Source organism: Chionomys nivalis, chromosome 2 (assembly GCF_950005125.1).
Source record: "Chionomys nivalis chromosome 2, mChiNiv1.1, whole genome shotgun sequence".
Classification (NCBI taxonomy): Eukaryota; Metazoa; Chordata; class Mammalia; order Rodentia; family Cricetidae; genus Chionomys; species Chionomys nivalis.
Window position 1 is genome coordinate 70166291 of NC_080087.1, and position 13237 is coordinate 70179527.

A 13237-nucleotide genomic window follows, 5' to 3' on the forward strand; every position below is an offset into this window, starting at 1 on the left:
CCAGACAATCTGGGCTACCCAGAGAAACTCTGTCTTGAAAAGCAAAATAATAAACCAATAAAGAGATAGATTGATAGATTGAAAGATAAAGAGATAGGTAGATAAATAAAATATAAATAATTAAATCAAAATAATAATGAGCCAGGATGTGCACGTGCAGAAGACCACAGAGCTCCAGGGACAAGTGGGGGCCAGTGCGTGGACTGGTGCCAGGGACGTCCATGGCTCTTATTCCTTGGTCATAGAAGGTGCTGTCTGTAGGGATGGTGGTTAACACAGAGATTTGGAGATTGCTTAGTGGTTGAAGACATATCTGTCAACACCACCAGGGCTCAAAGATCATCAGGAAAAAAGGTTAACAAAATGTAAGAACCAGAAGACAAAGACGAGGTGTGCATTGCTGTTTGGGGATGACGTGGCTGTAGTACAAATGACCCCAGCAGCTGTGCTTGTAGGTGTGAAGCCTACACAAGATTAAAGCCCTAAGTACTCAGACATAAAGGGAGGAGGCCCTCATGAGAACTTACTGTCCAGGATTGCTGATTGAGAGGAAGCCACTGTCTTCAGTGACACAGCCACCTCAGTGGGTAACTCCATACCCACACCCAGGTCACAAAATAAAAACAAATGACAATGCAGTTGTTTCTCAGATCTCCTGTCCTTAAATTGTTCTGGGTTGGGGCTCTAAATAGGGACCAACAGAAGCTTCAATGTTCCTGATCCTCACCTTTATGTAAGTCATGGGCCCTGTGATGGGGTGAGATGGCTGAAAATAATAGGACGTCTAATAGGAGGTACAAGGTTTGTGTGATGGGTGAGCTCTTGGGATGTGGCCGGTCACACGCCGTTGAGATAGAAATAGTTTTCTGTGAAATTAGGAGTGCCTGTGTTTTGCTCTTTTATGCTCATAATATAAAGAAAGGGTCCTCTTGGATTTACTGGGTCACAGAACTCTGAGGGTCCACTTCACCTATGTCGAGTTTCATCTGTTTAAGGTGGGTGATAAAACCCAGATATTCACTTGTTTGTGTTTCAGCCTAGTCCTGATGGATCATGGACTTTCTGTTCTCTCTCTCTCTCTCTCTCTCTCTCTCTCTCTCTCTCTCTCTCTGTCTGTCTCTGTCTCTCTCTCTCTTATTCTCTGTTTCTCTCTGTCTCTCTCTCTCTATCTCTCTCTCTCGACATGGTTACTCTGTGTTGCTCTGACTGTTTAGAAATTCACTATTAGAACAGGCTGACCTCAGAATCAAAGAGATCTGCCTGGCTCTGAAGCCCAAGCGCTGGGATTGAATGTGTGCACCTACAACACCAGGCTCTCCGGTCACCCCTTAAACATGTCCCTTCCAAAGGAAGAAGGAATACAAGAGAGTCTGCCTCTCACCTGTGGAGGCCTTCAGGGTCACCATGGTGCTTCTGATTCCATCGTACTCAACCCACACGGAAAATTCATATGTGTAAGCTGGAGCAAGGCTATCCACCACGACTCTGGGGTCTGCTGTGCTATTAGTGACATTGCTGCCATCTTCTCCAAGTCTCTGGACCCAGTAGGTCAGGTTGACTGTGTCATTACGACCGTCTGGTTTGTCCCAGCTCAGGGTGATGGAGCTGTTGGTTTGACTTTCCACACTCAGGTTTCTTACTGGGTTTGGAGCTGAAAACAAGGGCAGAAGGGAGAAACATTTGTCCCCAAATTTACTCAACCTGTGAAACCAGAGTGATTTGTGCCAAAAATACAATCTCATCCCTTGGGGGTCTGAGGCAGGAGGACTTCATGAGTTCAAAGACAGCCTGGGCATCATAGTGAGTTCTAGGCTGGGGATATGGACTCATATTCACCCAAAGTGAGAGTGCTCACACAAACTCACAGATACATGACAGCAATGAATAGATTAAGATAAAGAAAAGAAATGAATTAGATAATGAGCCACAGAGGAAGACAGCTGACAATAAGCTCTGGCTACATACACACACATTCTCACACACATTCACACAGAGTACTAAATCAGCCGAGTGTAGTGGCCTGTGCCTTTATTACCAGCACGTGGGAGGAAGTCAGTTTGAGATCAGCCAGGTCTACAGACTGAGTGATGAGACAATCTGGTCTAACCAAAGAAACTCTGTCTTGAAAAGCAAAATAATAAACCAATAAAGAGAAAGATTGATAGATAGAAAGATAAAGAGATAGGTAGATAGATAAAATATAAATAAATAAATCAAAATAATAATGAACCAGATTGTGCACGTGCAGAAGACCACAAAGCTCCAGAAACAAGTGGGGGCAGTGAAAGGACTGGTCCCAGGGATGTTCATGGCTCCGTCAGCCTTGGTCATAGAAGCTGCTCTGTGTAGGGATGGTGGGTAACATGGAGATTCGGGAATAGCTTAGAGGTTGAAGACATATCTGTCAAACACTCCAAGGTTCAGAGAATTCACAGAAGAGGAGACAACAAAATGTAAGAACCAGAAGACAGATGGAGGTGTACATTTCTGTCTGAGAATGACAAGACTATAGTATAAATGAACCCCAGAGCTGTGCTTGTAGGTATGAAGCCTACACAAAATTAAAGCCCTAAGTACTCAGACATAAAGGGAGGAGGCCCTCTTGAGACTTTACCACTCCAGGATAGCTTATTGAGAGTAAGCCACTGTTTTCAGTGACACAGTCACCTCAGTGGGTAACTCCATACCCGTACCTAGGTCACAAAATAAAAACAAAAGCCAATGCAGTTGTTCCTAAGATCGCCTGTCCTTAATTTGCTCTGGGTTGCGGCTTCCTCTCTCTCGCTCTCTGTCTCTCTCTCTGTCTCTGTCTCTCTCTCTATCTCTCTCTCTGTCTCTCTCGACATGGATACTCTATGTTGCTCTGATGGTACAGAAACTCAATCTGTAGAACAGCCCAACCTCAGAGTCAAAGAGATCTGCCTGGCTCTGAGCCCAAGTGCTGGGATTGAAGGTGTGCACCACCACCACCAGGCTCTCCAGTCACCCCTTAAACATGTCCCTTCCAAAGAAGAAAGAATACAAGAGAGTCTGCCTCTCACCTGTGGAGGCCTTCAGGGTCACCGTGGTGCTTCTGATTCCATCGTACTCAACCCACACGGAAAATTCATATGTGTAAGCTGGAGCAAGGCTATCCACCACGACTCTGGGGTCTGCTGTGCTATTAGTGACATTGCTGCCATCTTCTCCAAGTCTCTGGACCCAGTAGGTCAGGTTAACTGTGTCATTACGACCGTCTGGTTTGTCCCAGCTCAGGGTGATGGAGCTGTTGGTCTGACTTTCCACACTCAGGTTTCTTACTGGGTTTGGAGCTGAAAACAAGGACAGAAGGGAGAAACATTTGTCCCCAAATTTACTCAACCTGTGAAACCAGTGTGATTTGTGCCAAAAATACGATCTCATCCCTTGGAGGTCTGAGGCAGGAGGACTTCATGAGTTCAAAGACAGCCTGGGCATCATAGTGAGGTCCAGGCTGGGGATATGGACTCATATTCACCCAACGTGAGAGTGCTCACACAAACTCACAGATACATAACAGCAATGAATAGATTAAGATAAAGAAAAAGAAATGAATTAGATAATGAGCCACAGAGGAAGACAGCTGACAATAAGCTCTGGCTACACACACACACATTCTCACACACATTCACACGGAGTACTAAATCAGCCGGGTGTAGTGGCCTGTGCCTTTATTACCAGCATGTGGGAGGAAGTCAGTTTGAGATCAGCCAGGTCTACAGACTGAGTTACCAGACAATCTGGGCTACCCAGAGAAACTCTGTCTTGAAAAGCAAAATAATAAACCAATAAAGAGATAGATTGATAGATAGAAAGATAAAGAGATAGGTAGATAAATAAAATATAAATAATTAAATCAAAATAATAATGAGCCAGGATGTGCACGTGCAGAAGACCACAGAGCTCCAGGGACAAGTGGGGGCCAGTGCGTGGACTGGTGCCAGGGACGTCCATGGCTCTTATTCTTTGGTCATAGAAGGTGCTGTCTGTAGGGATGGTGGTTAACACAGAGATTTGGAGATTGCTTAGTGGTTGAAGACATATCTGTCAACACCACCAGGGCTCAAAGATCATCAGGAAAAAAGGTTAACAAAATGTAAGAACCAGAAGACAAAGACGAGGTGTGCATTGCTGTTTGGGGATGACGTGGCTGTAGTACAAATGACCCCAGCAGCTGTGCTTGTAGGTATGAAGCCTACACAAGATTAAAGCCCTAAGTACTCAGACATAAAGGGAGGAGGCCCTCATGAGAACTTACTGTCCAGGATTGCTGATTGAGAGGAAGCCACTGTCTTCAGTGACACAGCCACCTCAGTGGGTAACTCCATACCCACACCCAGGTCACAAAATAAAAACAAATGACAATGCAGTTGTTTCTCAGATCTCCTGTCCTTAAATTGTTCTGGGTTGGGGCTCTAAATAGGGACCAACAGAAGCTTCAATGTTCCTGATCCTCACCTTTATGTAAGTCATGGGCCCTGTGATGGGGTGAGATGGCTGAAAATAATAGGACGTCTAATAGGAGGTACAAGGTTTGTGTGATGGGTGAGCTCTTGGGATGTGGCCGGTCACACGCCGTTGAGATAGAAATAGTTTTCTGTGAAATTAGGAGTGCCCGTGTTTTGCTCTTTTATGCTCATAATATAAAGAAAGGGTCCTCTTGGATTTACTGGGTCACAGAACTCTGAGGGTCCACTTCACCTATGTCGAGTTTCATCTGTTTAAGGTGGGGGATAAAACCCAGATATTCACTTGTTTGTGTTTCAGCCTAGTCCTGATGGATCATGGACTTCGTGCCACTTTCTGCTCTCTCTCTCTCTCTCTCTCTCTCTCTCTCTCTCTCTCTCTCTCTCACACACACACACACACACACACACACACAGAGAGAGAGAGAGAGAGAGAGAGAGAGAGAGAGAGAGAGAGAGAGAGAGAGAGAGAGAGGGAGTACTGAATCAGCTTGTTGTAGTGGCTTGTGCTTTTATGACCAGTATGTGGGAGGCAGTTAGTTTGTTATCAGCCAGGTCTACAGACTGAGTTACAAGAAAGTCTGGTCTACCCAGAGAAACTCTGTCTTGAAAAGCAAAATAATAAACAAATAAAGAGATAGATTAATAGATCAAAAGATAAAGAGATATGTAGATAAATAAAATATAAGTAAATCAATCAAAATAACAATGAGCCAGACTGTGCACGTGCAGAAGACCACAGATTCCTGGGACAAGTGGGGGCCAGTGCATGGACTGGTACCACAGACGTTCATGGCACCTCAGCCTTGGTCATAAAAGCTGCTGTCTGTAGGGATGGTGGGTAACATGGAGATTCGGGAATAGCTTACACGTTGAAGATATATCTGTCAGCCACTTCAAGGTTCAGAGATATTCACAGAGGAGGAGACAACAGAATGTAAGAACCAGAAGACAGAGAGGAGTGCATCGCTGTCTGGGATGACAAGGCTATAGTATAAATGAACCCCAGCAGCTGTGCTTGTAGGTATGAAGCCTACACAAGATTAAAGCCCTAAGTACTCAGACATAAAGGGAGGAGGCCCTCTTGAGACCTCACAGTCCAGAATTGCTGATTGAGAGGAAGCCACATTCTTCAGTGACACAGCCACCTCAGTGGGTAACTCCATACCACACCCAGGTCACAATATAAAAACAAAAAGCAATGCATTTATTCATCAGATCGCCTGTCCTTAAATTGTTCTGGGTTGGAGCTTCCACTCTCTTTCTCTCTTTCTCTCTTTCTCTCTTTCTCTCTCTCTCTCTCTCTCTCTCTCTCTCTCTCTCTCTCTCTCTCTCTCTCTCTCTTGACATGATTACTCTGTGTTTCACACTCTTCAGAAACTCACTCTTAGAACAGCCCAACCTCAGAATCAAAGAGATCTGTCTTGCTCTGAGCCCAAGTGCTAGGATTGAAGGTGTGCACCACCACCACCAGGCTCTCCGGTCACCCCTTAAACATGACCCTTCCAAAGGAAAAAAAATACATGAGAGTCTGCCTCTCACCTGTGGAGGCCTTCAGGGTCACCATGGTGCTTCTGATTCCATCGTACTCAACCCACACGGAAAATTCATACGTGTGAGCTGGAGCAAGGCTATCCACCACGACTCTGGGGTCTGCTGTGCTATTAGTGACATTGCTGCCATCTTCTCCAAGTCTCTGGACCCAGTAGGTCAGGTTGACTGTGTCATTACGACCGTCTGGTTTGTCCCAGCTCAGGGTGATGGAGCTGTTGGTTTGACTTTCCACACTCAGGTTTCTTACTGGGTTTGGAGCTGAAAACAAGGGCAGAAGGGAGAAACATTTGTCCCCAAATTTACTCAACCTGTGAAACCAGAGTGACTTGTGCCAAAAATACAATCTCATCCCTTGGGGGTCTGAGGCAGGAGGACTTCATGAGTTCAAAGACAGCCTGGGCATCGTAGTGAGTTCTAGGCTGGGGATACGGACTCATATCCACACGTGAGAGTGCACACACAAACTCACAGATACATGACAGCAATGAATAGATTAAGATAAAGAAAAAGAAATGAATTAGATAATGAGCCACAGAGGAAGATAGCTGACAATAAGATCTGGCTACACACACACACATTCTCACACACATTCACACGGAGTACTAAATCAGCTGGGTGTGGTGGCCTGTGCACGTGGGAGGCAGTCAGTTTGAGATCAGCCAGGTCTACAGTTGAGTTACGAAACAATCTGGTCTACCCAGAGAAACTCTGTTTTGAAAAGCAAAATAATAAAAAAATTAAGAGATAGATTGATAGATCTAAAGATATAAAGATAGGTAGATAGATAAAATATAAATAAATAAATCAAAATAATAATGAGCCAGATTGTGCACGTGCAGAAGACCACACTATCCTGGGACAAGTGGGGGTCAGTGCATGGACTGGTACCAGGGACGTTCATGTCGTCAGCCTTGGTCATTGAAGCTGTTCTGTGTAGTGATGATGGGTAACATGGAGATTCGGGAATAGTTTAGAGGTTGAAGACATATCTTCATTGCTGTCATGTATCTGTGAGTTTGTGTGTGCACTCTCACGTTGGGTGAATATGAGTCCATATCCCCAGCCTAGAACTCACTACGATGCCCAGGCTGTCTTTGAACTCATGAAGTCCTCCTGCCTCAGACCCCCAAGGGATGAGATTGTATCTGAGCCACTCCAAGGTTCAGAGATATTCACAGAGGAGGAGACAACAGAATGTAAGAACCAGAAGACAGAGAGGAGTTGTGCATTGCTGTCTGGGGATAACAAGCCTGTAGTACAAATAAAGCCAGCAGCTATGCTTGAAGGTATGAAGCCTACACAAGATTAAAGCCCTAAGTACTCAGACATAAAGGGAGGAGGCCCTCTTGAAACCTTACAGTCCAGGATTGCTGATTGAGAGTAAGCCACTGTTTTCAGTGACAGAGCCACCTCAGTGGGTAACTCCATACCCACACCCAGGTCACAAAATAAAACCAAAAAGCAATGCAGTTGTTCCACAGATCGCCTGTCCTTAAAATGTTCTAGGTTGGGGCTCTCTCTCTCTCTCTCTCTCTCTCTCGACAGGGTCACTCTGTGTTGCTCTGATTGTACAGAAACTCACTCTGTAGAACATCCTGACCTCAGATTCAACGTGATCTGCCTGGCTCTTAGCCCAAGTGCTGGGATTGAATGTGTGCACCTACACCACCAGGCTCTCCGGTCACCCCTTAAACATGTCATTTCCAAAGGAAGAAAGAATACAAGAGAGTCGGCCTCTCACCTGTGGAGGCCTTCAGGGTCACCGTGGTGCTTCTGATTCCATCGTACTCAACCCACACGGAAAATTCATACGTGTAAGCTGGAGCAAGGCTATCCACCACGACTCTGGGGTCTGCTGTGCTATTAGTGACATTGCTGCCATCTTCTCCAAGTCTCTGGACCCAGTAGGTCAGGTTGACTGTGTCATTACGACCGTCTGGTTTGTCCCAGCTCAGGGTGATGGAGCTGTTGGTTTGACTTTCCACACTCAGGTTTCTTACTGGGTTTGGAGCTGAAAACAAGGGCAGAAGGGAGAAACATTTGTCCCCAAATTTACTCAACCTGTGAAACCAGAGTGACTTGTGCCAAAAATACAATCTCATCCCTTGGGGGTCTGAGGCAGGAGGACTTCATGAGTTCAAAGACAGCCTGGGCATCGTAGTGAGTTCTAGGCTGGGGATATGGACTCATATTCACCCAACGTGAGAGTGCACACACAAACTCACAGATACATGACAGCAATGAATAGATTAAGATAAAGAAAAAGAAATTAATTAGATAATGAACCACAGAGGAAGACAGCTGACAATAAGATCTGGCTACACACACACACGTTCTCACATACACATTCACACAGAGTACTAAATCAGCCGGGTGTAGTGGCTTGTGCCTTTTTTACCAGCACGTGGGAGGCAGTCAGTTTGAGATCAGCCAGGTCTACAGACTGAGTTACAAGGAACTCTTGTCTCTAAAAACAAAATAAAAAATAAATAGATAGAAATATAGTAAGATAGAGAGATAAAATATAGATAATTAAATCAAAATAATAATGAGCCAGGATGTGCACGTGCAGATGCCACAGATCTCCAGGCACAAGTGGGGGCCAGTGCGTGGACTGGTGCCAGGGACGTCCATGGCTCTTATTCCTTGGTCATAGAAGGTGCTGTCTGTAGGGATGGTGGTTAACACAGAGATTTGGAGATTGCTTAGTGGTTGAAGACATATCTGTCAACACCACCAGGGCTCAAAGATCATCAGGAAAAAAGGTTAACGAAATGTAAGAACCAGAAGACAAAGACGAGGGGTGCATTGCTGTTTGGGGATGACGTGGCTGTAGTACAAATGAACCCCAGAGCTGTGCTTGTAGGTATGAAGCCTACACAAGATTAAAGCCCTAAGTACTCAGACATAAAGGGAGGAGGCCCTCATGAGAACTTACTGTCCAGGATTGCTGATTGAGAGGAAGCCACTGTCTTCAGTGACACAGCCACCTCAGTGGGTAACTCCATACCCACACCCAGGTCACAAAATAAAAACAAAAGGCAATGCAGTTGTTCCTCAGATCACCTGATTTTAAATGGCTCTGGGTTGGGGCTCAAGTGGGAACCAATGGGAAGATCAACTGTTCTTGGTTCTCACATTTATGTGGGTCATGGACCCTGTGATGGGGTGGGATGGCTGACAGCAATGGGAAGTCCCATAGGGAGGTACAAGTTTTCTGTGATGGGTGAGCTCTTTGGACGTGGCCAGTCCCGTGCCATGGAGTTAGGAATAGTTTTCTATGAAATTAGGAATGCTGGTGTCGTGCTCCCTTTATGCTCATAATAAAAAGAAAGGGTCTCTTGGATCCACTGGGTCACAAAACTGTTAAGGTCAACTTTCCTGTGTTGAGTTTCATCTGTTTAAGGTGGGTGATAAAACCTAGATATTCACTTGCTTGTGTTTCAGTCTAGTCCTGTTGGATCGTGGAATCTGCCGCCTTCTGTCCTCTCTCTTCCCCCCTCCTCTTTCTCTCTCTCTCTCTCTCTCTCTCTCTCTCTCTCTCTCTCTCTCTCTCTGTTTATGTGTCTCTCTGTCTCTTATTCTCTCTCTCTGTCTCTCTCTCTCTCTCTCTCTCTCTCTCTCTCTCTCTCTCCACGGTTACTCTGTGTTCCTTTGACTGTTCAGAAACTCACTCTGTAGAGCAGGCCGAACTCAAAGTCAAAGAGATCTGCCTTGCTCTGAGCCCAAGTCTAGGATTGAAGGTGTTCACCACCACTGCTAGGTTCTCTGGTCACCCTTTAAACTCGTCCCTTCAAAAGCAAGAAAGAATACAAGAGAGTCTGCCTCTCACCTGTGGAGGCGTTGATGGTCTCCGTGGTGCTATTGGTTCCATTTATTTCTACCCATACGACAAATTTGTATGAGGAAGCCGGAGCAAGTCCATCTATTGTTAATGTGGTGTCTGTTGTGTTTTCAGTTTTATATATGTTATCATCTTTTCGGCACTGAACCCAGTACCAGTAGGTCAGGTTTTCAGGACCAGTATCATTTGAGGCCTCCCACCTTAGGGTGATGGAGCTGCTGGTCTGGGCCTCTGCCTTCAGGTTTCTCACTCCATTTACAGCTGAAAATTCGATTGTGGCTTTCAGATTAGAAAAGCATAGATCAACCATTTTCCCCCTCCTATCACCCTATACCTCCCTCCTCCCCAAATTGAGAAACTACCTTTGTCTTCAGCCCACCAGGGTTCATCAGAGTCAAAAGATCTCTCTCTTGGCAAGGACAATGATTAAAGGTAGGAATTTACTCACCCGCCGCCCAGGGCACAGCGCAGCTGTACAGACCCTAGGGGAATCCAGGTAGGAAGAAGTTAGCTGAGCTAGCTGGGGAGGTGGGGCTGACAGGCTGCTCGACACTATCCTGATTTCTGCCCCCAACCTTTCCTTCCACCTTGACCGAGGAGAGGAATGTGGGGACAGGGTGTGATAAGGGCACCCCAACACTGGTGCTGTTGATTAGGAAGCTGGTCACCCACGGCAGAGGTGGAGCTTCAGGGAAGCAGGAACCAAGGTTGCTTCCCAGATAAGGGCAAGAGACACTGTGAGTACTTTCACTTTCTGAAAAATATAAGCAGAGGCCCTGGGGGAGGGTGCCCAGGGACCAAGAGGGACCACTAGAGGAAAACAAATATGAACTCTGGAGGCAGACTGTGGGCAGAGGGAGCTGGGTTAGAGCTTGGTCACTGTGGATCTCTGGGTGTGGAGGAGGGCGGGTAGGCTCCGGGCTTCTGAATCTGAGGAGGAGGGCTGGGCTGTGTGTGCGAACAGCCTGATCCCATGTTCACTGTCATACCAGACCCTGAAACATTCCGTTTGGCCAGATTTGTCTGTATTCCTCCAATCTCAGAGCTTTCTTTCTTCTCCAGTTAAAGACCATCCCCTGCTTCTTCAAGGCTCTGGCTGAGGGCCCTTCCTCCACATCTCTGGGAATGTAAATTCTAGCCCCTTCCTATGCCTCCCTCCCTCCCTTGGCCCCAAGCTCAGTCCTGAGCATGAAAGAACTTACCAGTAGCACCAAGCTCCCCCAGACCCCCAGGTTCCCACCAGCTCTGGCCATGTGTCCGGATACTGCGCAGGGAACACAGGAATCCTAGGTCTGGAACCTCTACCTGTTGGACTTTAAACCTAAGACTTTTTCCTTTGCCAGCCCATTGGTGAGGCCAGAGGCTAACACTGGAATGGGTGGAGGAGGAAGTAGAAGCTTTAAGCTTGAGAGCCCAGCTGGGCCCTGCCCTGTCCCTCACCCTCCTTCCTTTCCTTCCCAATCCCCCACACCAACAGACATCCTGGGCATCTTCTCTTTGGCCCTTTCTGGAATGCTCAGGGCTCAGCTCCCCTGATTTTGTGCCACAAAAGCTTCTTCTCCACTCAGCTGCCTTCAGAGCCCCTAGGCAAACAGAGGTCGGCTCCTACTGTGTGTGAATGCGCCATGCAGATTTCAAAGTCACAAATGTCCATCTGACTGTCCTCTCTTGGTGAATACTGCACATCACTGCCATCCCGATGCCAGGTGTGGTGACTCACACCTGTAATCCCAGCTTGAGAGGGGAAGCTGGAGCAGGGTTATTGTAAATTACAAGCACGTCAGGACTACACACACAGACACATATACATTTACACACACATAGCCACAAATACATATAAATAGGTACCCACATATATGCATAAGCATGAGTACATACCCATATGTACACACACATATATACACATAAACACATACATTTACACACATATACGGACATAGACATAGGCACACACATCCATCCACACATGCATGCATATACATATGCATATATATGCATGTATACATACCCATATGTACACAAACATATTTCACACACATTTATACACGTCAACACATATGCATGTACACACATACACATACACACACACACACACCAATGAACGACTAGCCTGGAAGCTGTCTCTCATGTCCCATTAAAGAGCTTATGCCTGACACAGTCTCTGGATTCCGTTTCCTCTTCCTGCCTCCCACAGACCTTTGCAACTCTCTCAGGTGAGCCCTGCATGTCCCTCATGCCCTGGCCTTTCTATATGGCGTCTCCACCACAGCGCATCCTCCCCTGCCCTCCAGCAGGCTCACTCCGGTGCCCCCCCTGAGCTTTGACTCAGAAGCAGTCCACACCAGGAAGCCCTGAGCTGCAATCCATCCTGGCAGACTATTTACATTTGCATATTTCCCTCCAAGGGCCTTTCTGTGACCTTAGTGTGACCTCAATCCATGGTGACTCAGATTTTTCCTCTATGAAAAATGGTCATAGCCACTTGTAAACAAGCCATGAAGAATTAGCGAAATGGTTGTCTGGAAAATCTCACCACAAAACTTATCCCTGTGCCCAAGAAGCTGAGCTGCGAGGATGGTATGCTCCATATCAAAGCAAGGTGTGTAATCACATCTGTCATCCCGGCATTGAGGAAGATCAAGGGTCAGAGAGACTAGCATGAGCTACATAGGATCCTGTCTTTATACCCCAGGCTGGCCTCAAACTCCCCATGACCTTCAACGAGCTGGGACTATAATCATCTCCAGGATTTCTGGCTTATTCAGTACTAGAGATCAAAGCCAGGGCCTTGTACATGTTATGCAAGCAGATCATCAACTGGTTCCATTCCCTGATACAATTTGTATTTCATTTGTTTTTTGAGGCAGAGTCTCGCTATGTAGCTCTGTCTGGTCAGGATTTTGCTATGTAGATCAGACTGGCCGCGAACTCACGGAGTTCTAAACTCACCTCGACATCAGTGGTTTTTCCCCAGAGTGTTGAGAATGATGGCATGCTACACAACACCTGGCTGTTTTATTCTTGGGACAGCGTCTCAGGTAGCCTGGGATGGATTGCACTCACCATGTAGCAGAAGCTCTTGTCCACCTGACTGACTTCCCCCAAATGCCATTGTGTCTTTTCTCTCCCTGTCTAGAAGGCTCACACCTGTCCACTAATGCCTCTCCCTCTCAAGCGCTGGAAGACACCATTTGTAGAGTGTAAAAAGCAGGAGGTAAAGGTCATGGGGCCATCCTGGGTAGCGTCATTTACTATGACATATTGATCACAATAAGTGTTTGACCTTCTCATCATTTCCCGTAACCTCTCTCACTTATGGAGCAGAGTTACAGAGGGGAAGGGTGGGGAGAGAACC

General features: G+C 46.4%; 1 protein-coding gene across 1 annotated transcript in view; it reads right to left on the reverse strand.

Moving 5' to 3' along the window:
- Ptprh (protein tyrosine phosphatase receptor type H) overlaps positions 1-11135 on the reverse strand; it is a 35606-nt gene extending 24471 nt beyond the window's left edge. Inside the window, 7 exon segments of the mRNA XM_057762846.1 lie at positions 1560-1651; positions 3042-3311; positions 6027-6296; positions 7780-8049; positions 9871-9981; positions 10331-10364; positions 11085-11135. Coding sequence (XP_057618829.1) covers positions 1560-1651; positions 3042-3311; positions 6027-6296; positions 7780-8049; positions 9871-9981; positions 10331-10364; positions 11085-11135 — 1098 coding nt within the window.
- Positions 11136-13237: the final 2102 nt, after the last annotated feature.